Source organism: Ranitomeya variabilis, chromosome 1 (genome assembly GCF_051348905.1).
Source record: "Ranitomeya variabilis isolate aRanVar5 chromosome 1, aRanVar5.hap1, whole genome shotgun sequence".
NCBI classification, from domain to species: domain Eukaryota; kingdom Metazoa; phylum Chordata; class Amphibia; order Anura; family Dendrobatidae; genus Ranitomeya; species Ranitomeya variabilis.
Genome location: NC_135232.1, coordinates 605826210 through 605853798, shown reverse-complemented (window position 1 = coordinate 605853798; position 27589 = coordinate 605826210). Strand labels below are relative to the sequence as shown.

At 46.7% G+C, this 27589-nt stretch overlaps 1 protein-coding gene across 2 annotated transcripts in view; it reads left to right on the top strand.

Moving 5' to 3' along the window:
* The window catches only part of LOC143770331 (uncharacterized), a 600942-nt gene that overhangs the window by 408230 nt on the left and 165123 nt on the right, over positions 1 to 27589 (top strand). For both annotated transcript variants that reach the window (XM_077259855.1, XM_077259863.1), the window contains 2 exons: positions 14711 to 14874; positions 15534 to 15705. In XM_077259855.1, the coding sequence (XP_077115970.1) occupies positions 14711 to 14874; positions 15534 to 15705 (336 nt within the window). The remainder of the gene's footprint in view (positions 1 to 14710; positions 14875 to 15533; positions 15706 to 27589) is intronic.

Genomic DNA, 27589 nt, shown 5'->3' with positions numbered 1-27589 from the left:
AGGTTTGTGCATCACTAAACAGCATCACCTTCTGTACCTCTTGGAACATGCAAGGTGAGAGACCAAAATCAAGAAGTGATGTTGTAAAGAGCTCCTCGGAGAGTCCTAGTGTGGAATCACTAGTCTGCTGGGACTCAACATGTTGAAAAGAGCTGGTAGGAGCGAGCCGTCCCCTCCCCCCAGACGGCATACGTGCAGGCCAACATGACAGGGGTTTGGAGCAGAAGGGTAGAGGGTGGGGTTATGTTTAAGGGGAGGGGGGTAATATGTATTAGGGGGTTTATAGGGCAATGAGGGGGTGGGGTTTGGCCAGTTCCCGCTCTGGAGGCAATCAGGAGATACCTACAAGATGGCATCGGTCGAGCAGGTGTTGCAACGGCTGCGGGTGGCTGCTGCAAATCAGCCTCCTCGCTCCGGGGGGCACCGGACCGTCAGGCGATGGCGATGCTCCCGCCGGGCAGCCCGCTTCCTCTACTGGCCTGAAACAACGGGGGAGAGCCTCTGATGCTGCAGCGGCGGGCAGCTCCGCCGGACTTGTGGGGCTGCCAGGCCTCACCAGTGACCCTGGATCTTCACCTGCATCATCTGCCGGATCTGGAGGGAGCCGTGTCCGAGGGTCTGAGGGGATTGCTTCTTGCGGTGGGCCTGTGCCCGGGGTGCCTTCACATCAGGCCGCATCGGGTTCGACAGCAGCGGGCCTGGACGGGGCCAGAACATCACGGTCCTCATCGTGCGGCGAGCCGCAGCTCCAAGGGGGTCCACAGAGCGGATCGGGAGCAGGTGACGGCTGGATGAGCGGGACGTCTGCGGCTAGGGGGACCCCAGCTCCCCTGCAGCCTGGTGAGCAAGACTCTATGTCTATGAGCAGGTTGTCGGAGCCCGTGTCAGTGTCCGTGCAGACTGAAAAAAAGAAGGAGGGCGGGATTCGTTTGGACGATAAAGCGCAGGGCGAGGTTTATGTTTGTTTTGAGGGGCCGTTGGGGGCACATTTAAGAAAAGAAGTGAGGGAGAAGATTTGGAAAGATGAGTACGTGGAGATCTTTTCGCACCTTCCTTTGGAGAAATTTAATTTAGATAAGAGCAAGAAGGAGGACAGTAAGAAGGAGGATGAGGAAAAACGGAGATGGCAGCTTATTCCTCAGACTTTCGTGAACTGGTTACAAGCGTTCGCGATTCTGGCGAGTGTAGTTAGCGAAAAGGCTCCTGAAAACTGTTCCGCCTTATTTTGCTATATGGATTCGATAGGTGAGGCACATAGGGCATACGGGTGTCAGGCCTGGCTCCGGACCGACGAGCAGTTTAGGCAGCGGAAGGCGGTTCGTCCGGCGATTAGATGGGATCAGAAGGATATTGGTTTGTGGTTGTGGGTTATGGCGCCGACAAAATATGGCCATTCCTTTCAAGGTGGGGCCAGAACTACCGGCCAAGCTGCCTCGCAAGGAAGTTCTTCGAGATCAGGGGGTCAGTCCGGACAATCGGGAGGTCAAAAACACGGTTTATGCTGGCAGTTTAACGACTGCAAATTCGGAGCTACTTGTAAGTTCAAGCACTTGTGCTCGCACTGCAATGGATCTTCCCATGGTGCTGCCAAGTGCTTTAAGAGAAAAGGGAAGCCAGAGGGCAATTCCAAAGGGGGTGAAGCCAGTGAGGCTGGACACGATGGTCCCCTATCTAAATAGGTTCCCGGATAGGGAAAAAGCGGAGTTGTTGTTATTGGGTTTTCGCAATGGTTTTCGTATACCCCCTCCTCCTTTTGGTATCCCTCAAGTTTTGAAGAAGGTCAGCTGAGTTGCATGCTGCTGTGGTTTCAGAAAAGTTGAATAAGGAGGTTTCGTTGGGGAGAATGTCCGGACCTTTCCCTGTTCCGCCGCTAGAGGATTTGGTAGTTTCGTCGTTGAGCATGTTTCAGAAGAAGGAACCAAACAAGTTCAGGCTGATTCAGCATTTGTCTTGCTCTCGGAGGAGGTCCGTGAAAGACCCGGAGCTTTGTGCCGTGGTTTATATGTCTGTTGTGAACTATACTTCTTGGCTCCCTCTTGTGGTCACTAGTGGTTTGGCACTTGGATTGTCCTTTCCCAGGTTGGTACTCACCTGCTTCGTTAGGCCTGGGGTGTTGCTATTTAAACTTCCTGGATTCTCAGTCCAGTGCCTGGCATCGTTGTAATCAGTTCATTTCTGTTTGCTCCTGTCTTCAGGTCCTGGTTCTTTGCAAGATAAGCTAAGTCCTGCTTTCTTATTTTTGATCATTTGCATTGTTTATATTTTTGTCCAGCTTGTACAAAATGTGATTCCTGATATCGCTGGAAGCTCTAGGGGGCTGATATTCTCCCCCCACACCGTTAGTCGGTTTGGGGGTTCTTGGATATTCAGCGTGGATATTTTGCAGGGTTTTTTGCTGACCATATAAGTTATCTTACTATATTCTGCTATTAGTCAGTGGGCCTCTCTTTGCTAAAATCTAGTTCATTCTTACGTTTGTCTTTTCTTCTTACCTCACCGTTATTATTTGTTTGGGGCTTGTATTACTTTGGGGTCTTTTCTCTGGAGGCAAGAAAGGTCTTATTTTCCCTGATAGGGTTAGTTAGTTCTCCGGCTGGCGCGAGACGTCTAGGATCAACGTAGGCACGTTCCCCGGCTACTGTTAGTGTTTGTGCTAGGATCAGGTATATGGTCAGCCTAGTTACCACGTCCCTATGAGCTGGTATTTATGTTTGCAGACTTTGCTGTAATCTCTGAGATCCCCTGCCATTGGGATCACAACATATGTCTTTTGACGAGGCGGCACGCTGGGTGCGTAGTTGTGGTAGAGGTGCGCTGTTGGCAAAGACCGATATCGAGTCGGCTTTTCGGTTACTACCTGTGCATCCAGATAGCGTGAAGCTGTTGGGTTGTTATTGGAATGGGGGGGTTTTACGTTGATAGATGTTTGCCGATGGGTTGCTCGCTGTCTTGCGCATAATTTGAGGCTTTTAGTTCCTTTCTTGAGTGGGTCGTTCGGGACGTGTTGGGTTTGGATTCAGTTATACATTATTTGGATGACTTTTTGTGCATCGGGCCGGGTCAGTCCGGATGTTGTGACATTGCTTGAGGACAGTGATCTGGGTAGCTGAACGTTTCGGTGTCCCGTTGGCGCCGGGAAAAAACCGAGGGGCCTAGCACGAGTCTTTCATTTCTGGGCATTGTTATCGATTCAGTTAATTGGGAGATTAGGTTACCGGAGGAGAAATCGGTCGGATTAAGAAACGAAGTGGCTCGAGCGTGTCGCTTAAAGAAGCTGCCATTGTGTGAGGTTCAGTCCCTTCTCGGCAAATTGAATTTTGCTTGCAGGATCATCCCGATGGGGAGGGTGTTTTCACGTAGGTTAGCTGGCGCCACAGCGGGGGTTAAGGCTCCGCATCACTTTGTTCGCTTGTCTAGTGAGCACAAAGCCGATTTGGAGGTGTGGGACAGTTTTTTGGCATGGTACAATGGCCGTTCGTTGCTGATGGAGGAAGTGGTGGGCAACGCTGATTTGGATTTGTTCACCGACGCTTCGGGCGGTGTTGGTTTTGGCGCCTTTTTTGGTGGCCAGTGGTGTGCCACTAGGTGGCCTGATGACTGGTTCGCTTCCGGGTTAGTGAAGAACATCACTTTGTTGGAAATCTTTCCTATCTTGGTTGCCATTTATCTGTGGAAAGAGGATTTGCGCAATAGGAGGGTTTGCTTTAATTGTGACAATATGGCAGTTGTGTGTCTCATTAACAGTTTGACGGCATCCTCTCCCCTGGTTATCAGGGTTCTTCGTCAGTTGGTGTTGTTTTGCATGTCTATCACTGCGTATATTACAGCGTCTCATGTGCCTGGAGTGGAGAATTCTCTTGCTGACTCTTTGTCTCGATTTCATTGGGAGCGTTTTCGGTCTTTGGCCCCGGATGTGGAGGAGGCGGGGACTGCCCGCCGGAGCTTTGGAGCATGGTATTCGGGCTGCAGGACCTTTGATTCATGCATCTTTGGCACCCAGCACGTGGTCGGCGTATCGGTCAGTATGGTGTGATTGGGAGTCTTGGTTGGTGTCATGCGGGGCTACCAATGTGGGTGACGATCAAGTGGGTGCCTTGTTGTTGTTGAGACGTGGTGCTGATGAGGGGTGGTCAGCAACGAAGGTGGATAGAGTTAGGTTTTGGCCTTCGGTTTTCAGCTTCGAGGTCTGCAGGATTTGACAAAATTGTTTCTGGTAAGGCAGGCTGTGAAAGGATTTAGAAGACAGGTAGGACAGGGGGATCGCAGGTGCCTGGTCTCTTTTGGCATGTTGGAAATGGTGGGCGCGTGTTTAGAAGAGATTTGTTTATCCAGCTTTGAGGTGGCTCTTTTTCATTTAGCTTTTTCCCTTGCATTTTTCGGAGCTTTGAGGGTGTGGGAGATTGTGTCTCCCACCACATACAGACAAGGGGGGCTTTGGGCTAGGGACGTGGTGCTTATTGAGGGTTGTTTACATTTTTGGATACGTAGGTCAAAGACGGACCAGGAAGGGAAAGGAAAACGGGTAGTTTTGGGCGCTGTTCTTGGTTCGCTTATGTGTCCCATTCGTTGTTGGCAGGTTTTTAATAGTTTTCAGCCGTCCACGACTGGACCCTTGTTGTGTCATGAGGATGAATCTTTCCTCTCCAAATTCCAGTTTGTTGCGATTTTTAGGCGAGCATTGTCGGGGCTGGGGCTAGATGCGTCTCGTTTTGCGTCTCACTCGTTTCATATTGGGGCCGCGACCGAGGCGGCTTTGGGAGGTTTGGCCCCTGAAGTAGTTCAGAGGATAGGGAGATGGGAGTCTGGGCGTTACAAGAGGTATTTTAGACCTTGAAGGCTTGGGTTTTTCTTGTATGTCTGTATTTGCTATTTCATTAGTGTGGACTCTAAGTTGTTTGTATTTTCTAGGTCAAAATCCTCTGTTGGTTTGGATCGTCGGCCACTCCTACGTTTATTGGGGCACGAGGCATGCAGATGTTTCGGCGGGAAGGACGTCAACTCGGTTTTTCCAAAGACGTGGCTGTGGTCAGGTGGTTGGGCTTTAGGGGTTTGTGTTGGAATGGGGTTATGCAGGAGGTTCATAATGGCGTTCGGTTAGATAGACCTCCTGACATCTTGGTTTTGCATGTCGGGGGAAATGATTTGGGGGTTCACCCATGTCGGGAGTTAATATGGGATATTAAGCACGATCTTCTCAGGTTATGGGTGTCTTTTCGGGATTTGCTCGTGGTATGGTCCGATATCGTCCCGAGGAGATGCTGGCGACATGCCAGATCTGTGGACAAGATTAATAAAGCTAGAATTAAGGTAAATCGGGTGGTATCTAGTTTTGTTGTCAGTAACGGAGGCTTGTTCATCCGTCATTTTGAATTGGAAAAGTGGGGGGAAGAATTTCTCCTGGGTGACGGTGTTTATTTGAATGCGGTGGGCATCGATTTGTGGGCCCTTGGATTGCAGAGCAGTATTGAAAGGGCCATAGCCGTCAAGTGTGGGGGGGTCTCGGGTATTTGAGGTGGTCAATTACCCTTGTTGTGGCGGTGGGAGGGGTCCTTGGAGTTGGTGCTAAATTGGCCTGGGGGATCCGTCGGGATACGGATTCTTCAGTTGGTGTAAAGTTTGGTTTCGGGTCTGGTGGTTCGGGGGGATCTTGGCAACGGTGGGCCAGATTCCCAAGTTTTAAGTGGACATTGGTCACCCTTCGGGGTACTTTGGTGCTCCCGAGCCAGTGTGGTAACGGCTGGGAGTAAATTATGGTCTGTTTTATGTCCACTCTCTATCATGGTTTACCACCAGTTTGGAGCTTCAAGGACCCTCCCCACGTTACTTTACGTTATGTTTGTATGTTTATAATAAAGGCCGCTGTGGCCAATTATTATCCAAGTTAAGAATCCTGTCGTTATTTGGGATGGGGTTTATCTGGGGGGGAATTCGGGTGGTTGGGGCTAAAGGTGGGAAAGTTCTACCGAGCTATTGACCCAATACCAATGTCAGGAAGAAGGATCAGGGTGATCATTAAGTGATCCAGACTGTTGGCTGGTGAGACTGTATCATTTAGAATACTGGGTGGTGCTGCCAGGAATGCTGGAAGAATTGTTCGCACTGCTCTGGCTTCAGAAGTGGTGTACTGTGCCTCCCTGAAAAGTGGAACAGGAACTTATGTATCATGTATGGATGTGTTTCTTGTGCTCCAGCAACAGGCATAGTCGCACTTGCTACATGTCCTCTGCATCTGCGTGCACCATCATCAGCACTTCGACTTCCCCATCCCTTAATGCACGTCTTATGCATTTTCTAATTGCTAGGTCTCTTAAAATCAAGTTTATTTTTAATTTAAAAACATTTGGTCACCTGCAGCAGTTAAAGCATGTTTGTGTAGTTTAATACTACCGTTATGAACAACAAATGACGTAATACTCTATGGATGAGTATTTGGATCCAGAAAAAATGTTCAACTCTCTTTTTTCTGGAGTGTTACATAACTCTAAAATGCACCACAGAGCACATAACACTATATGGATGAGTAATTGAATACAGAAAAAAATTTTCAACGCTTTTTGGGAGTGTTATATACCACAGAAATATACCACACAGCACCTCATACTCTATGAATGACAATATAGTCAATTTCACCCAAAAATTAAAAATGTAGTCAACTTCCACAGCTATATACTGTATTTAGCAATGGATTGAAAAACCCTCATCCCTGCCTAGAAACTGTATTTTGCCACTTTCTCTGCTCCTGCAACTCTCTCTACCTCTCTAGGCTAAATGCAGATTGTAGCTGATACAAACAGCAAATCAAAAAATTAGCCTTTATAAGGGTTGTTAGTATGATGGTTCAGCACTAGTACCAACACTACAAGTCTCTGATTCGTTGTACCTTGCACACAGGCCTAGACAAGCACTCTCTCCCTCCAATAACTCTCACAATGCTGTGCAATGGCATCATTGTGCCAAGCCTGTCTGCGCCTGGCCTTTTATAACATCTGATGATGTCACACAGCCACCCAATCACAGTAATGCCACTATGAAGATGGCTACGGCATTACAGTGACTCACAGACAATCGCATGCTTATTGGCTGTGTAACAGATGCCAAAAATGCAGGGCGGGGAATCGAGTTTAAAATTGAGCACTGGCTAATGCTCACCGAGCACATTTGACAATGCAAATACTCTAGTGATATGCGAGTATCACCAAGCACGTTAGCTCATCCTTAATCTTAACTTAACAACTAGCGATAAGCGAACGTGCTCGGATAACATGTTATCCTATCATGCTCGGGTGTTATCCTTCTATCTTTGGCGTGCTCAAATAATTTGTTCAAGTCCTGGCAGCCGCATGTTTTGCGGCTGTTAAGACAGATGCAACACATGTGGGATTGCCTAGCAAGCAGGCAATCCCAGCATGTGTTGGGGCTGTTTAACAACAGTTAATCATGCAGCCGAGGGGACTCGAGCATAATATATGAGCATGCCCTAGATACTCGGATAACACCCAAGCATGCTAGAATAACACGCTATCCGAGCACGTTCGCTCATCACTAGTGATGGGCGAGCACAAAAATGCTCAGGTGCTCGTTGCTCGGGTCAAGCAAATTGGAATGCTCGGGTGCTCGACCCGAGCAACGAGCCCAATGTACCGTATATACTCGAGTATAAGCCGAGATTTTCAGCCCACTTTTTTGGGCTGAAATTGCCCCTCTCGGCTTATACTCGAGTCATACCCGGGGGTCGGCAGGAGAGGGGGAGCGGGGGCTATCTAAAAATACTCACCTAGTCCAGGCGCGGTCCCTGCAGGTCCCTGTCTTCCCCGGCGCTGGCAGCAGCAGCAGCTTCAGCTTCTCCCTGTACTCAGCGGTCACATGGTCCCGCTGATTACAGTAAATGAATATGCGGCTCCACCTCCCATAGGGACCGCTGAGTACAGGATGAAGCGCTGCGGCGTCGGGGAAGCAGGATCTACACAGCGGCAGGACCAGGTGAGTATACGGGGAGGGGAGCGCTGCGCGATAGTCACCTGCTCCTCGTTCCGGAAGCCCGATCTGTCTCCAGCACTGACGCTGAGGTCAGAGGGCGCGGTGACGTGGTCAGTGCGCGCCCTCTGCTGAATGTCAGTGCTGGAGATAGATCGGCGCCCGGAACGAGGAGCAGGTGACTATTGAAAGTGCGGGGGCCTGAGCGACGGAGAGGTGAGTATGTGATTTTTTTTTTTTATCGCAGCAAATGGGGCAAGTGTCTGTATGGAGCATCTATGGGGCCATAACGTTCCTGCAGCACTATATGGGGCCATAACATTCCTGCAGCACTATATGGGGCCATAACATTCCTGCAGCACTATATGGGGCCATAACATTCCTGCAGCACTATATGGGGCCATAACATTCCTGCAGCACTATATGGGGCCATAACATTCCTGCAGCACTATATGGGGCCATAACATTCCTACAGCACTATATGGGGCCATAATGTTTCTGCAGCACTATATGGGGCCATAACGTTTCTGCAGCACTATATGGGGCCATAACTTTCCTGCAGCACTATATGGGGCCATAACATTCCTGCAGCACTATATGGGGCCATAGTATTCCTGCAGCACTATATGGGGCCATAATGTTTCTGCAGCACTATATGGGGCCGTAACGTTTCTGCAGCACTATATGGGGCCATAACATTCCTGCAGCACTATATGGGGCCATAACATTCCTGCAGCACTATATGGGGCCATAACATTCCTACAGCACTATATGGGGCCATAATGTTTCTGCAGCACTATATGGGGCCATAACGTTTCTGCAGCACTATATGGGGCCATAACGTTTGTGCAGCACTATATAGGGGCATAATGTTTGTGCAGCACTATATGGGGCAAGTGTCTGTATGGGGCCATAAATAACGTTTGTAGGGCACTACGGCATATGGGGCAAGTGTCTGTATGGAGCATCTTATAGGGCCATAACGTTTGTGCAGCACTATATGGGGCAAATATCTTTATAGAGCATCTTATGGGGCCATAATCAGCATTTGTGCAAAATTATATTGGGCAAATGTGTCTATGGAGCATCTTATGGGGCCTTTATTAACCTTTATGCAGCATTATATGGGGCATATTTTAATATGGAACATCTTATGGGGCCATAATGAACAGTATGGAGCATTATATGGGGCTCCTGATTCAATATGGATATTCAAAGACACTTAACCCACTGATGTCTCAATTAATTTTACTTGGCTATCTATAAAATTTTATTGGTATCTATTATTACTTTTGACATTTACCGGTAGCTGCTGCATTTTGCCCCCTAGGCTTATACTCGAGTCAATAAGTTTTCCCAGTTTTTTGTGGCAAAATTAGGGGGGTCGGCTTATACTCGGGTCGGCTTATACTCGAGTATATACGGTAAGTCTATGGGAAACTTGAGCATTTTTTCGCGGCCCCCACCAGCAGTCTGCAGAGGGCCTAGAAATTGCAGAAATCGATGGGAACAGTGCTCAAATGACATGGGATCAGCACGGGGAAGACCCCATTTCTGACTCCCAGATAACTGTTGTGAACAATGTTGTCAGAGTCTTACGCCATTTTTACAGACTCACAATAAAACATACAAAAACAAAAGCAAAATAGATTTTCCTGGGAAATATGTTAAGTAACATCCTTTCCAGGGTAATGACTTGTATAGAAGGCAAAATGAATAACCAAAAACAAAATTGCTCCTCCACACCTTGGGCTATGTTCACACGTAGCGATTTTGATGCGTTTTTGAACTTTAGCATTGCTTTCAACCAAGACAAATGTATTCACTGGTAAATGTCATTTTAACATTTTGCATCCCTACCTGGCCATGTGGTGTGTGACACATCAGACACATCCTGTTTCATTTATGAAGGAGGGACTCTGAAAGTCACAAAGCCTATTTTTATAGGGCCAGCAGTCGGCCCTCACTATTCTTAGAGAGCCATCAGCCGGCTATGCTTTGTTGTTCCCATTATTACAGCGGGTCTCCTATACTGCTATTGCGCATGCAGTGAGTGGCAGGGTTGTCCAAAATTTGGATGCACCCCAATACCCCTTTGAAGAGACATACAGGAGGGCCTCCTGAAAACAATGTTCCCATTATTAGGAAGCTGGTCTCCCATACTGTTTGCCTATGCAGTGAATGCAAGGCCTGTCCAAAATTTAGACGCACCCCAATACCCCTTTGAAGAGACGTACAGGAGGGCCTCCTGAAAACAATGTTCCCATTATTAGGAAGTGGGCCTCCCATACTGTTTGCCTATGCAGTGAATGCAAAGCTTGCCCAAAATTTAGACGCACCGCTGCCTATGCAGTGAATGCAAGGGCTGCCAAAAATTTAGAGGCACCATAATACTCCTTTGAAGAGACTTACAGCAGGGCCTCCTGAAAACAATGTTCCCATTATTAGGAAGTGGGTCTCCCATACCGTTTGCCCATGCAGTGAATGTAAGGGCTGCCAAAAATTTGGAGGCACTCCAATGGCCCTTTGAAGAGATGTAGAGGAGGGTCTTAGAAAAAATGTTCCCATTATTAGGAAGTGGGTCTCCCATACAATTTGCCTATGCAGTGAATGCAAGGGCTGCCAAAAATTTAGAGGCACCATAATACTCCTTTGAAGAGACTTACAGCAGGGCCTCCTGAAAACAATGTTCCCATTATTAGGAAGTGTATCTGCCATACAATTTGCCTATGCAGTGAATGCAAGGGCTGCCAAAAATAACATTTTGGAGGCACTCCAATGCCCCTTGGAAGAGACGTGGAGGAGTGCCTCAAAAAAAAAATGTTCCCCTTAGAAAGGAGCTGGTCTCCTATACTTGTAAGGCCTCTTTCACACTTCCGTCTTTCTTTTTCCGTCACAATGTGTCGTTTTGTGAAAAAAACGGATCCAGCAAATGTTTCTGCTGGATCCGTTTTTTCCCATAGACTTGTATTAGCAACGGATTGTGACGGCCTTCCGTTTCATCTGTCGTGCACTTGTTGCGAGCATCGGGAAGGCTGCGAGGGATGCCGGAAGGTGAGAATATCAAGATTTTTTTTTTTTTTTATATTTTTAACATTATATCTTTTTACTATTGATGATGCATTGGAAGCATCAATAGTAAAAAGTTGTTCACACTTGTTAAACACTATGTTTGACAAGTGTGACCAACCTGTCAATCAGTTTTCCAAGCGATACTACAGATTGCTTGGAAAACGCTACGGATCCGTCAAAAAAACGGATCCAGTGCATCCATTTTTTACAATCTGCATAGCATCCGTCTTTTCAACATTTTGACGGATTGTGACTGATTGTAAAAAAACAGAAGTGTGAAAGAGGCCTGTTTGTTAGTCATTGCACTATGTGTAATGGCTGACAAACATTTACTCCTGGGGGGTTTTCATGAACATACTATATAACCATTTTTTTTTACGGGCTTCATAAAAATTATGTGGGTGTTGCATCACGGACCACGGTCACCTTGGTGATATGGTGGTGGAGGATGAGGAGAATGAGGAGGACAACAGCAAATATCCAAAATCAGGAAGCATATACCAATATGTGGGTGTGGATGGGAATAGACCTCCCAAAAAAAGACACTGAATTTGAGTTTATGTTACGCTGCAATCATTCAATGGTGTTGAGAAGTCAGACCCAATCCAGACCTTGTTCATTTTTATCAGCCTGTCAGCATTTTCAATTGACAGACGGATGTGTTTATCAGTTATAATTCCACTAGTGGCACTAAAAACTTGCTCTGACAAAACGCTAGCGGCAGGGCAGGCCAGGACCTAGAAGTCTTAGAGAGCCACTTCATGCCACGTGTCCAGCTTGGATATCCAATAATTATAAGGCACAAAGGAATCATGGAGGACATTAATACGGTCAGCAAAGTACACCCTCAGCATCTTCCAAAACTTTGCACTCCTTGTGTGAGTACGCCACGCCTCAGGGCCTGTGCGATGGGAGGGTCTGAGAAAAGTCTTCCAGAACTTTGCCAGTGTTCCCCTGCCTCTGCTGGATTGGAGTTGTCACTCTCACCTCTACTCCTTGGTTGTCCAATGAACTGTGACCTCTGCCGCCAGCGTTTTCAGATGGGAAATTTTTTAATAATTCCGCAACAAGGACCCTCTGGTACTGCCTCATTTTAGTAGACCTGTCCTCCTTGGGAATAAGAGATAGAAAGTTCTCTTTGTAGCATGGGTCTAGAAGTGTCATCAACTAGTAATGACTGTCACCCAAAATTTTGAGAACACGAGGGTCATAGGAAAGGCAGTGTAGCATAAACTCAGCCATGCGTGCCAGACTAACAGGCAAGATTTCCATGTCCTCACCAAGAAAAGGACTGACCATCCTCTCCTCCTCCTCCTCCCTACCCTAAGGCCATCCACTCTGAAAAGACGATATGACAGTTGTGCAGGTAGAATCATCTATAGCGCACAAAACTAGCTCCTGTTCTTCTTCCTCCTCCTCCTCTTCCTCATTGTCACTCAATCCACATTGGGATGAGATGAGGCTGGGCGGTGTGTAATCAATCACCCTTTATGGTTCCTTGTTCCATCTCATCATGCTCCGCCTGCAATGCATCCTCTTTGAGTGTGAGCAGAGAGTGTTTCAAAACACAGAAAAGCGGGATGGTGATGCTAATTATGGCATCATCGCCGTTCACCATCTTGGTGGATTCATCAAAGTTTTGGAGGATGGTACATATGTCTGACATCGGTGTCCACTCCTGAGATCTTATGTGTGGAGTCTGAACTGAATACCGATGGCTATGTTAATGCTGGAAGTCAACAATTGCACTCTTCTGCTCACAAATCCTTTCCAACATCTGCAGTGTAGAGTTCCTACGCATGGTGACCTCACACACGGGTCGGTGAGCCAGAAGCTGCAAACACTGCTGAAGCACAGCAAGGGCAGCGGAAACTATAGCTGACTTTCTAAAATGGGCACACAGGCGGCGTACTTTCACAAGCAGATCCAGAGCTTTATTTGGAAAAAATTCTTTATTGTTCGAAACGCGTATGGTTCTTCTTATACATCACCCCCTATTTTATATTTGCAATGCTGTCTGAAATGTCCTAATTGATGTTGTATCATTTTAAAAATAATTTTTCCAAATAAAGCCGAATGAAAGATTGGTGTGTGAGCTGGATCCCTTTTCACACTGTTCATTGCTACATGTGATCTCCTCTTGCCCCGCTTCAAGTGGACTGGGTGAGAGGCCCGAATCTATAAATGGAAAAGTGAACAGCTCTTTGGAGTGTCCAAGTGTAGGATCAGTTGTCTCCGGGTACTCGGCATGGTGGGGAGGAGAATCAGGATAAGGAATATACGGTTCAGAGTCATGACTACTGAGACTTGACCGTGTGGAAGACAGGGTGGAGATAGTGGTGGCAAAGTGACTGGAGACATTATCCGCTATCCAACCAACAACCTTTTGACACTGCTCTGGGTTCAATAGTGGTGTGCTGCTGCAGCCTCTTAGTAATTGGGACAGGAAGGTCGGGTGAGAAGATGTGTTTGTTGTGGTACAATTTCAGCTTGCCCACGGCCTCGGCCTCTGCATGCTTCATCACCATCACATCCAGTTCCCCGTACCTTGCCACGTGCCATGCCCATTTAAAATGGAAGACAATATTTTTCATGTTTACTAGAAATGGCTGAATTTGGAGCGAACTTATATGTGATCCATGTGACAGGAAAACCCCACTATAAAATATCTGGCCTGTAGGTAACTATTTTTTTTTCACCAGACTAGGGTCAATAACTTGGCGAAGGCACAGCAAAAAATTTAATTGGAGGCCTGAAATGGCACAATTTTGAGCGCATTAATATGTGATCCAGTTTAAAATATCTCGCCTGTAGGTAACTCTTTTTTTTCCAGCAAACTGGTGTCAATAACTTGGGTAAGACATGGCAAACATATTTAAATGGAGGACTGAAATGGCACAATTTCGAAGGCACTGATATGTGATCCGTGTGACGGACAAACCCCAGTTTAAAATAGCTGGATTTTTTACGCTGTGATATGGAAAGGATCTAGCTGTACTCTGCAGTGCCAACAAGCAAATGGAGCAGAAAAACGGTGTTCTCTGGATTGCTTTTAAAGCAAATAATCAGAATTAAGATCCAAAAAAATATCTGTAATAGACAACAGCAGCAGCAGACAGAACTGGAATGGACCCTCTTGCTATATGCACTGAATTCTGCCACATTCACTGACTGCCTGCCTAACACTGATATCTATGCAACTTTATTAGTCCTCAGAAGGACTGATAGTTGAGATGGACATGTGTATTATTTATGGTATACCCACACTAAGTACGAAGCAAACAAATCTCTCCCTAACTCAGCAGCAACTCTCCCTACACTGCTTGATTCTGGAGCAGACTATGATGAGCATGGCGGCGCCCGGTCTGATATAGACCTGATGATGCTGTGTGGCCAGCCAATCACTGTAATGCCACAACCAACATGGCTGCGGCATTACAGTGCGTGGCAGGCAATCACTGGATGTTCATTGGCTCTAAGAAAAGCAGCAAACATGCAGGGCGGTGACCCAAGCTCCCGCCAAGCAAAGTGAGAATGCTCGCTCATCACTACTCATCACTATTAACTACCAATTTTGAGCTAACATTCAACATTTTTTTTATTCCTATTGTTATTTTATAAGCAGAAGATGACTCATGTTCTGTAATCTTTCTTAATTTCCTAGATCCTGAGATCCGGCAGTTGTACCTACAGCTTTGTCAGTATGAAAATTATGCGCTAAGGAGGATACATGGATATTTCCAGGAGGATCTGATTTGTATTGTGGAAAAGTTGAATATTGGTCATTTCTTGGATGAGTTGCATTCTCGATATGTTTGTGAAGTCTCTGTAAGAACGTTGACTTTAATGTTAAAACTATAGTGCCATATCCAGTATTGTACAAAACAAACATTTTAGGCAGGTGTGGAAAAATGCTGCATTGTAAGAATACTTAAAAAAAGTTATTGGTTTTATTTTTACTAATTAATAAAATGCAAAGTGAATGAACAAAGCAGAAATGACATGCCAGAGCTGGTATGTCACTCTCCACAAGGAGAAACCTTACCCCTTAGACCCCAATCCAGAGCCTCTCACCCATCCAAATCCGTTCTCATCCCTAAATGTGTTGTTTTTTACTTCACCTCCTGCATGTGGCATTTCCTTTGAGGGGAGTTTCAAATGGGACATCATCAGGAGGCAGGCGCTGCACTCACTTCCCCGCAATGTCTTGTAATCCCATCTGGAACAGGATGTCATCAGGGGAAATGCTGAAGTCACTTACCACTCTAACTAAAAGTTAAATTTGTTTCAGCACAAAAATTTTTTTAAAAAATAAAGATATTTACTAAGTAAACACCCAATCTTTAATCCAACGTCAGCCATCTTTGATTTGGACCTGTGAGAGCGTAGATAAACCAATTACATTTTAGGAAAATTTTCTGTTTACAACTAGCGGGAGTTTTCTTTAAAACTGTCCTTTATATAATATGATCTTTTATGTCTTTTAGCATTACGAGAGTCTAGAAAAGGATAGAAAGACCTTGGCCAGGACGTTACTACAGGATATTTATCACAGAGGAAGAGAAGCTGTGATAGGATTGTGGGCTAGTCTTTATGTCTTACAGAAGCGTCAGTATTTCCCCAGTCTCCACGCTGTCCTGGAAGAGTTCCGTCACAGAGGTAACAGTGTGTGTGGGATTTATACAGTGTCTGGCAAAAATAAAACTGTGGCACGTTTCTCATGTAATATTACATAGGTGAAGCCTGCCAGATGTTTTAGGAGAATTTCTGTATGCAATCCACACTATAACGCTTTAGTCTGCACAAAAATCTTCTTCAGATGAAAGGATTGCCACTAGGCTTCTCTGCTCGCCACACAGAGTGGATTCTCACTATTCCTCAGAGCGGTATGTCTACTGAAGCCTTTAACTTCATCTTGACCGTGTATGGCCAATATAGGTTTTCCAGCATATTAACCCCTCTCCCCACCATCCGGTACCTAGAAAACATCCCCTTGTTCACATTAATCAATAAAAAACATAACACATTAAGTTCTTTGGATAAATCGGCCACAGTGGCCAGTTTATTAACAAACAATGACATAAATAACATTTTTTAACAATACATCTGCAAAAACTTGAGGGGAGGGTTCTTGGAACTAAAAGATCTGGCTTACTATCGGCAAAACCACAACAAAATTGAACCAACACTTTTTTTACCCTCAACCATAACCACCAGCTCGAGGGAACCATGGAACCCTTTCCGGGCAGAAAAAACACCAAAGCTACCGAGGTAGATCCCCGTCCAGAACCTGTAACCAAAAGCCAGATCAACCCCCAGCCAATTAACTTATCGTAATTTAACATACAATTCCTTCCCCCTATAAACATTGTCAACTCCAAGAACCCCACCCCCCGCCAACCTCGAAAAAGCACTGACCACCTCAGGCTCGTGAGTGCCCCACCACCGCCAGTGCCCTCTCCAACCCTTCTTGTATTGCGAGCACCCACAAATCAATCACTATATCATTTAAGTGAACTCCGTCATCCCTCCAAAAGTTACCAATCCCAGATTCCAAATCAAAGTGCCTCACAGAAATACCCCCATTCCTACATACAAAAAATCGACACTACCCTATTCAGTTTTACCTTAGCCCTATTAATCCCCTTTAAAGACCACGCCGTCCTCCACGTTTTCCTTGGCACGATGTCTGACCACACCGTCAACACCCCCGGAAAAGATACCCATAATCTCAACAAATCAAAGCAAATATCCTTAATAAATTCCCTAACTGGTTTCGTCCCCAAATCATTCCCACCCAGATGCGCCCTATCTAATCTAGCGGCCCGGGCAAACTCTTGCAATGGCCTGCTCCACAACATACCTCTAAGCCCTAACCATCTAATGACCACCTGAAAAAACATGACGACAATTAACGACAAGCACAAAATTACCAACCCCCAACTACCTAATGACGTACATAAGTCAGATAACGGTTTGAATTCCATCTACCTCTGAAGCAGCACCAATTCTGAAAGAGTGCAACCATATCTATTGGGGTCGAGGCCCAATTCTACCAACCCTTTCTTTTTTAACACTGCCATAAACTGAAAACGTGATAAAAATGCCCCCCCCCTTATGACATAATAATGGGCCCAACCTCCCAGACCACAAACTCCAGTAGTCTTCCAAACAACGCTGTGGGCACATCAAGTACCCTTCAACCCTTCCAAGAACCACCCACTTACCCCTTCCCAATTGATCTGTTTTGGAACGCCCAATCCAAAAAACAATACCACCTGTCCAAAACTCCACATCCTCCACAAGCAAACCCCCAGCCCTGTTTTCATTGGGAGACGCCAGCTCACCCAGTGGCAACGCCACAAAAAATGCCAAAGAAAAAGCCAACCTAAAAAGCACCGCCTCAAAATGAGAACAACAAATACTCTCCACTATACCACCCAATTTCTCCATCGCGCTAAACGAAATGGGTCTACGCTTGTCAAGACTCTTATTGCCGCTTCAAAAACCCTTTAATGCCTGCTTTATCAAAACAGTTTTTGGAATATCCACAAACCCCTGCAGCTTAAAACCAAACGCAAGGCCGGCAATAAACTTATTAACCTTTGAAACAGACCAACCACTTTCAGCAGCCCAACCTACCAAACACAACATCGCCAATATCCTATCACCGTCTGACTCCACTGATCCCCACTGACCCGACCAGCTTTCCCATATTTGCCATGCAGATTCATAAGCTGACCATGTCTGGCTTGTAACTGAAGCTTTTATCAACCGTCCTCCTCGTCCGCAACAATCTGCCACAAATGTGAAGGCATCCTGCTCCCGAGGCCTCCGTGTCTGGTGCCAACCCCCGAAAACGCTCTCACTGCGCATGAGATAAAGCATCCGCTATAGACTTTTGAACACCTGGCACGTGTACTGCAGAAATCCAGGCATTCAATTCCAGGCACCAAAAAACTAATTCCCTCACCAATCTAATCACCAGGGGAGATGAAGCAGACAAGCTGTTGATCACCGAAACCACACTCAAGTTATCACAATGAAACCTAACTCTCCGATTTTCAAACATGTCACCCCAAACCCAGATCGCCACCACAATTGGGAATAACTCTAGGAGTGCAAGATTCTTGGTGAAGCCTTTTTGATGCCCCCATTCCGGCCACAACCCCACACTCCACCTACCACCACAATATGCACCCTCCAGCTGCATCAGTGTAAATTTCACAATCAAAATCATTCCACGTCTTCTGCTGAATCAACGATCTTCCATTATAATTCTCCAAAAAACACTGCCAGACCATCAAATACTCCTTATGTTCCTTATTTAAGCGAATAAAATGGTGCGCCGCCTGAACTCCTGCTGTCGCCCCTGACAACCTCCAGCAAAAAATTCTGCCCATGGGCATGATACGACATGCAAAATTTAAACGGCCCAATAACGACTGCAACTCCTTTAATGTCACCTTACGCAGTCTTCCAATTCTCTGCACTTCCTGTTTAAGCAACAACAACAGCTTATCATCCGGCAACCTGCACTCCATTCTCTCAGAGTCAATAAGTATTCCAAGAAAACTTAAAATCGTGCTAGGGTCTTCCATCTTTTCTCTTGCCAATGGCACACCAAAACGCCCTGCTACCCACTCCATAGTGGCCAATGAATTCCTGCATAAAACAGTCCGGTGGACCTATAAAAAAGAAATCGTCCAAATAATGATTGATGGAGGAAACACTGGCGATGTCCCTAACCACCATTCAAGAAAACTACTATACGTCTCAAACAACGAACAGGAAATGGAACAACCCATGGGTAAACATCTGTCCAAATAAAAAACCCCTTCCAAAAACAACCCAACAAAGGAATACTATCAGGGTGCACCGGAAGCAATCTAAAGGCCGATTCAATAGCTGTCTTGGCCAGCAAGGCCCCCACACCATACCGCCGAACCCATTGTACCGCAGAATCAAACGATGTGTATACTACGGAACATAACTTCTCAGCAATCCCATCATTAACTGACCGACTTCTCGGATAAGACAAAAGATGAATCAGCCGAAATTTGTTCAGTTCCTGCTTCGGCAGAACCCCTAAGGGGAAACAATCACCCCTTCATCTGATAAAACAGTAAATGGCCTCGCCATTCTACCCAATTCCACCTCCTTCTCCAACTTAGCGCTCACTACCTCAGAATGTAGTCCCACTGACCTCAGATTCCTAATGGAAAATGGTACCGTGTGGTTAGGGGGAGGAATCCTAAAACCTTCAGAAAAAACCCCCAAAAGAACCCCCGCATTCACCTTATCCGGGTACCTACTTAGAAAGGAGGCCATCTCTTGAAGCCTCACTGACGTCTCCCCTTTGACCGCCACCCACCGATGGCTTCCCCTTTGCTTTCTTAAAACATTTTGACGCTCCATGGGAGGCCCCATTGCAGTGGGAACATACATGTTTAAATTTACAGATATTCCCATATTTACATTGGCCATCATTAAACTGCCAACATGTTCCGTTCTTTTCTTTTATACCATGCGTCCCTTGCCCCCCACTTCCGTGTCCAGACTGCTGGTTGCTGGCACTTCCCCTCCCATGAAAGAACTGTCCGTACCTCACTGGGGCCATCACTTTTAACCAAAGCCCAGTATCCTACTGATCCCATTTTATCTCTGGTCTAACCGCCTTCCTCTGCCGAAACTGCTCATCGTAAGGCAGCCATGCCTGACCCCCGCATGTCCGGTGTGCTTCCCCTATCACACCTAAATAGCAAAAAAGGCCTGAACAGTTTTCAGGAAACTTTTCACCTATCACGCTAGCCAAAATCGCAAATTTTTACTGTGGTCCTTTTTCCACTTATCCAAATTAAATTTCTCCAAAGGAAGGCGGGAGAAAATCTCAACATACTCGTCCTTCCAAATTTTTTCCTTCACCTCCTTTTTTAAATGTGCACCCAAAGGACCCTCAAAGAACTCATACACCTTCCCTTTCCCCTTCTAGTTTCACTGAATCCCCCTTTTCTTTTTGCCTTTGTACCGATACCCCCACCGATGATGCCTGCACCCATCCACCTGACCTCCCAGTTTCACTCACCAAACGTGATCCATAACCCGACCCATGCAACCATGCCCCCACAGGTGATGCCCCTGCGCCATCTGCAACCCCCCTTCCAATCTCCTCAAAATGCGCAACATCCCAGCCAGAATTTCCTTAATGTCTGATACCCCAGATCCACCGGTTCCCGCCAGCCCCCCATCATCCACCACTAAACTCTGACTCCCCAAGACCTCCCCTGACATGGCCCCCACTGCCGACAAACAAGACATAGACGCATACTTACAAGGCTGCACGGGTGCTGTGTCCCCACCAGCCGGACATCCAGTATCCTGCTGTTCTCCATCGTCCTGCCGTTCGCTCCCAGACTTGAACTCACCACTGCCCCTCCCCTGCCCCTGGCCCACACCCCTGACTTCCTCGTCACCAGGGGGACCAGAGCGTGAGAAATGCTTCGCTCCCTCGACCTCCTGTTGGACCGAGACCGCTCCGTTGTCCTGTTCGCCAGTGGCCTGCCTGCCAGCTGGCCGAGCCCTGCTGCTTGCTTCTCCCTGAGCGTGACCACCGCGCTCTGGGCACCGCTGATCCCCTTGTCGTTGCCTGTTCGCCGGCCCGATCTGCCATCCTCTCCCTCTGCCTGGCACCCCAGTGGCCTCTGCTCCTGGGGTACCTGCCACTGACCTGTCGGCATGCTGTGTTACTGAGGCCGCCGCTCCCGCCTGACTCCTCCTCATCTCCGGTGTCTTGGCCTCCTCCACCGCTGCTTCAGCCCGGCTCCTGCACTCTCCCCTGGCCATCGCTGCAATGCACTGTGCCTTCCGGTTGGGCCCTGCTAGCAGTTGCGGCCCTCAACGCTGGGGTGTGCCGCCGACCTGCGCCAGCAGCACGGGCACCTGGATTCTTGTCGGAGGGGGCACAGGGTGGGGATGCCGTACCGCTGCACCCAGCCTCCACAGGGAGGGCCTGTGGCCTCCACCTGCCGTGCATCATCAGTTCTGGGGATAGCCGTTCTGGGGGCCTCGTCCTCCTGCTCCTGCTGCTCTGCCTGTCACCATCGCCCAGCAAAGACGACAGCTGCTCTTCCAGCCAGCCTAATCGCCTGGAGCGAGCGACACTCCTCAGTCGCTCCATCAGTGTTTCCACCGAGTCCATGGTAAGTCTCTAATGGGGTCTTTTCCCTCAGTCTCTAATGGGGTCTTTTCACTCCGGCTTCCTGAAGAAAGCTGAAGAGCCTTCCTGCACTTTTTTCAGCCCAAAAATCCCACCCCCATCCCACTACTCCTCCCCCGCACCATTCAGCCAGTCCCAAACTAGCTTTAATTTATTTGAAAGAAAACCTCCCTTGCCAATGCAGTCATGGGGGGCTTTCATCTAGCTACGCCCATTCCTGGCCCCTTCTATATATTCGCTTTATTCATTTCTCTGGTGGCAATTCGTGCATCTGAAGAAGGTCTTTGTTCAAACCAAAACGTTATGGTTTCACTTTGGATTGCATGGATAAATAAATTATTTTGAATTCCCACAATCAGAGCGCCAAGTTCTTCTAATACATATTACTATTAGTGATGAGCAAATGTGCTCGGATAATTTGTTATCCGAGCATGCTCGGCTGTTATCTAAGTATCTTGGGAGTGCTTAAATGCACATGTGGTCAAAATTGTTGGTACCCCTCGTTTAATGACAGAAAAACCCACAATGGTCACAGAAATAACTTGAATCTGACAAAAGTAATAATAAATCTATGAAAAAGAAAAAAAAAGGAAAGTCAGACAATGCTTTTCAACCATGCTTCCACAGAATTAAAAAAAAACAAAAAAAAACTCATGAAATAGGCCTGGACAGAAATGATGGTACCCTTAACTTAATATTTTGTTGCATGACCTTTTGAGGCAATCGCTGCAATCAAACAATTCCTGTAACTGTCAATGAGACTTCTGCACCTCTCGACAGGTTTTTGGCCCACTCCTCAAGAGCAAACCGCTCCAGTTGTCTCGTGTTTGAAGGTTGCCTTTTCCAGACAGCATGTTTCAGCGCTTTCCAAAGATGCTCAATAGGATTTAGGTCAGGGCTCATAGAAGGTCACTTCAGAATAGTCCATTGTTTTCCTCCTAGCCATTCTTAGATGTTTTTAGCTGTGTGTTTTGTGTCATTATCATGTTGCAAGACCCATGACCTGCGATTGAGACCAAGCTTTCTGACACTGGGCAGCACATTTCTCTCTAGAATCCCTTGATAGTCTTGAGATTTCATTGTACCCTGCACAGATTTTAGGCACCCTGTGCCAGATGCAGCAAAGCAGCCCCAGAACATAACAGAGTCTCCTCCATGTTTCACAGTTGGGACAGTGTTCTTTTCATGATGAGCCATGCCAAAAAGTTCAATTTTTGTCTCATCTGTCCATAGGACATTCTCCCAGAAGCTTTGTGGCTTGTCAACATGTAGTTTCGCACATTCCAGTCTGGCTTTTTTATGATTTTTTTCAACAATGGTGTCCTCCTTGGTCGTCTCCCATGAAGTCCATTTTGGCTCATACATCGACGGATGGTGTGATCTGACACTGATGTTCCTTGAGCATGAACTTCACCTTTAATCTGGATATAGAAGTTTTTATGGGCTCTTTTGTTACCATTCGGATTATCTGTCTCTTTGATTTGTCATCAATTTTCCTCCTGCGGCCACATCCAGGAAGGTTGGGCACTGTCCCATGGATCTTAAATTTCTGAATAATATGTGCAACTGTAGTCAAAGGAACATCTCACTGCTTGAGATGGTCTTATAACTTTTACCTTTAACATACTTGTCTACAATTTTCTTTCTAATCTCCTGAGACAACTGCTTCCTTCGCTTCCTCTGGTCCATGTTGTGTGATACACACCATGTCACTAAACAGCACAGTGAGTATCTGTAGCCCTATATACAGGCCCACTCACTGATTCCAAGATTGTAGACACCTGTGATGCTAGTTAGTGGACACACCTTGATTTAACATGTCCCTTTTTGTCACATTATTTTCAGGTGTGCCATCATTTCTGTCCAGGACTATTTCATTAGTTTTATTTTCTTTTAAATTCTGTGGAAGCATGGTTGAAAAGCAATGTCTGACTTTAATTTGTTTATTTTCATAGATAGTCCCTGCGGCTGCATGATTTGTGGCTGTTAGACAGAAGCAACACAAGTGGGGTTGCCTGTTTGTAAGGTAATCCCTACAGGTGTTGCAATTGTCTAAAGACTGCAAAACATGCAAATCAGAAGCGTAGCTACTGAGGGGCAGAAGGGGCCCTCTCCCCAGGCCCTGTCACATGCAGGGGCCCACCGAGAGTCATTGCTGCTTTTGATGAGGCAGAACACCGCACAGGAGGCCTGCCTGATGGAGATTCTGCAGCTGGTAGCACAGTGAAGACTCCCCCTGCAGTGTAAAGTGCCGGCTTTACTGACCTGAGAAGCTTCTTCCGTGTGGCAGTTTGGTGCACGCTCGGATTGGCTCAGGCACGCTGAGGCCTAGTGCCCATCCTACATTTCTCTCAGACACTTCCTGGTCCTGCCTCACTGACTGTTAACTTGGTAAGTGGCATGTCATGGTCACTGGAGGGTGAATGTTAATATGGGCATACAGGTAATAGAAATGTCACACTAGTCCTACCTGTATGCCTCATATTAATGGTCTTATTGCTATGTATACATGGTTCCTAGCGATGACTGTGAAGGGAGGAATTGGGGAGAGCACCTTATCGATGCACATATCGGAGGTCACAGTGACTCGCCTGCACAGAAGATCAATGAATGCAGTGCCCATAGAAGGGAGGAAGAAGTACAGATTGTGGTGACTTGCACGGTGCAGGCTCAGGATTCCGGCGCCATAACTGACACACATGGGAGGAGGTAGTATTACAATGAAGACAGAAGGCAGGGATTTCTTATAGCACTGCAAACCCCAGAGCTTGGAAGAAATCATTAGCATACAGACAGAATATAACATTTCTCAGCAACAAGACCATTAATATGAGACAGACGGGTAGGACTAGTGTAACATTTCTATCACCTGTATAGATCATATACGTCCCGGAGGGTGACAGATTCACTTTAAACCACCACTCCAGCATTTTTTTTTATTTCAGCACTTAAAATCAAGACCTCTGCTGACTGTCTGATACTCACCTTTTGGTGTTTTCATATGTTTTCGCCTCCGCTCGGCTCCATCTCCTGCAGATTGTGACCCGTCCGTTGCCCCAGTGTTTCATGGTGACGTAGAGGTTTCTAATCAATGTAAGCCTATGAGAGCCTCGTTCTGGCCCTCATAGACTTACGTTGAGAGCTTGTGACGTAGCTTCCAACTTCTGGCCAATCAGAAGCTGCGCTAACAAGATTGAGCCGCGGGACTGGAGAAGTGCCAAAAAATGGTGAATATGCCGGAGGATGAGTATATGATTGGGGAAGGGGACTTGCGCTTAACCCCTTCATGACCTTGGGATTTTCCGTTTTTCCGTGTTTGTTTTTCGCTCCCCTCCTTCCTAGAGCAATAACTTTTTTATTTTTCCGTCAATTTGGCCATGTGAGGGCTTATTTTTTGCGGGACGAGATGTGCTTTTGAAAGACATCATTGGTTTTACCATGTCATGTACTAGAAAACGGGAAAAAAATTCCAAGTGAGGCGAAATTGTAAAAAAGTGCAATCTCACACTTGTTTTTTGTTTGGCTTTTTTGCTAGGTTCACTAAATGCTAAAACTGACCTGCCATTATGATTCTCCAGGTCAGTACGAGTTCATAGACACCTAACATGACTAGGTTATTTTTTATCTAAGTGGTGAAAAAAAATTCCAAACTTTGCTTAAAAAAAAAAAAATTGCGCCATTTTCCGATACTCATAGCGTCTCCATTTTTCATGATCTGGGGTCGATTGAGGGCTTATTTTTTGCGTGCCGAGCTGGCATTTTTAATGATACCATTTCGGTGCAGATACGTTCTTTTGATTTTAATGCAATGTCACGGCGACCAAAAAAAACGTAATTCTGGCGTTTCGAATTTTTTTATCGCTACGCCGTTTAGCGATCAGGTTAATGCTTTTTTTATTGATAGATCGGGCGATTCTGAACGCGGCGATACCAAATATGTGTAGGTTTGATTTTTTTTTATTGATTTATTTTGATTGGGGCGAAAGGGGGGTGATTTAAACTTTTATATTTTTTTTTCTATTTTTTTCACATTGTTTTTTACTTTTTTTTTTTACTTTTGCCATGCTTCTATAGCCTCCATGGGAGGCTAGAAGCAGGCACAGCACGATCGCCTCTGCTATATAGCAGCGATCTGCTGTTCGCTGCTATGCAGCAGAAAATCAGGTGTGCTGTGAGCGCAGACCACAGGGTGGCGCTCACAGCTGCCGGGGATCAGTAACCATAGAGGTCTCAAGGACCTCTATGGTTACAATGTACAAGCATCGCCGACCTCCGATCATGTGACGGGGGTCGGCGATGCGCTCATTACGGCCACCTGGCCGGAAGAGCAGGTTAAATGCCGCTGTCTGCGTTTGACAGCGGCATTTAACTAGTTAATAGGCGCGGGCAGATCGCGATTCTGCCCGCGCCTATTACGGGCACATGTCAGCTGTTCAAAACGCTGACATGTCCCGGCTTTGATGCGGGCTCACCGCCAGAGCCCGCATCAAAGAGGGGCTTCTGACCTCGGACGTACTATCCTGTCCGAGGTCAGAAAGGGGTTAAAGCACTATTCCAGTGGTGACAAAAAAAAACCCCTGCTGGAATGGTACTTTAATAATAAGCAATTTATATTATAAATTTAGTAAAGGCATGGATAAATGTCTGCACTTTCTGTGACGGCAGACTGCCAGATCATGGCAGCTGCATGAGCCCCCAATATCGCTGGTGTTATCAGGCAGTCATGCGACCACGTTTGCTATGTGCATGTGTCGACTAGGAAGGTTTGTTTTCTCTCAATAGAAGAGAATAGAGAGAAGCCAAAAGAGTCATCACACCACCGCCTGCTCGAATCTGTGATACTGGGGCCATTGTTACTGTACATGGGGGGACTCAGGCGACATTATTAAATGTTAAGTGGGGACTTAAGCATTATTGCTATAGGGGCATTCGGAGTATTGTGACCATCAAAGTTGCATATGGGGTATTATTACTTTTTAGGGACAAAATGCGGAGTGCACTAGCACAGCGCATTAATATATTCTAGGGGGGAATTTTACTATCTAGAGAGCACAAATGTGGCATTATTACTATGTAAGGGGCACAGTGGTGGCAGCATTACTATGTTAAGGGGCACAGTGGTGGCAGTATTACTAAGTAAGTGGCACAGTGGTGGCCATACCTCCCAACTTTTGAAGGTGGGAAAGAGGGACAAAGTTTGCGTCAAATTTTAGGCCACGCCTCTGAACACACCCATTCATAATTAGTCACACCCATATCCACGTCCCAACCACACCCATTTAGCACTGCTGATCAAACTGTTTTATATACAATAATTATAAACAAAAAAAAATATGGCCACACAGTGCTCCTTACTGTATAATGACCCCACATGATGCTCCATACTGTAAAATGGCCACACACAGTGCTCCATACTGTATAATGGCCACACACAGTGCTCCATACTGTATAATGGCCAGACAGTGCTCCATACTGTATAATGGCCACACATGATGCTCAATACTGTATAATGGCCACACATGATGCTCCATAGTGTATAATGGCTGCACATGATGCTCCATACTGTATAACGACCACACATGATGCTCAATACTGTATAATGGCCACACAGTTCTCCATACTGTATAATGATCCCACATGATCCCCCTCACTCCTGTATGCATGGCTTATATTCCCCCCCCCTGTATGCATGGCTCATCTCCCTCCCATCCCATATACATGGCTCATATCCCCCCCTCCTGTATGCATGGCTCATACTCCCCCCTCCTGTATGCATGGCTCATATTCCCTCTCCTGTATGCATGGCTCATATTCCCCCCCCCCTGAATGCACGGCTCATATTCACCCCCCCCCCCCCCGAATGCATGGCTCATATTCCCCCCTGAATGCATGGCTCATATTCCCCCCCTCTTGAATGCATGGCTCATATTCACCCCCATGAATGCATGGCTCATATTCCCCCCCTTGAATGCATGGCTCATAGTCTCCCCCCTGTATGCATGGCTCATATTCCCCTCCCTGAATGCATGCCTCATATTCCCCCCCCTGAATGCATGGCTCATATTCCCCCCCACTGTATACATGGCTCATATTCCCCCCCCCCCTCTGAATGCAAGGTCATATTCTCCCCCTGAATGCATGGCTCATATTCCCCCCTGAATGGATGGCTTATTTCTCCACCCCGCTCCCGCTCCTGCTCCCACGCTCCCGCTCCTGCTCCCATCTTGCATGGCGCACCGGCTTATGTCCTCCTTCATCCCCCCGTCCCCCGTCCCTCATACTCACCTGTCCCTCATACTCACCTGTCTCACATCGCGCGGCCGCGAC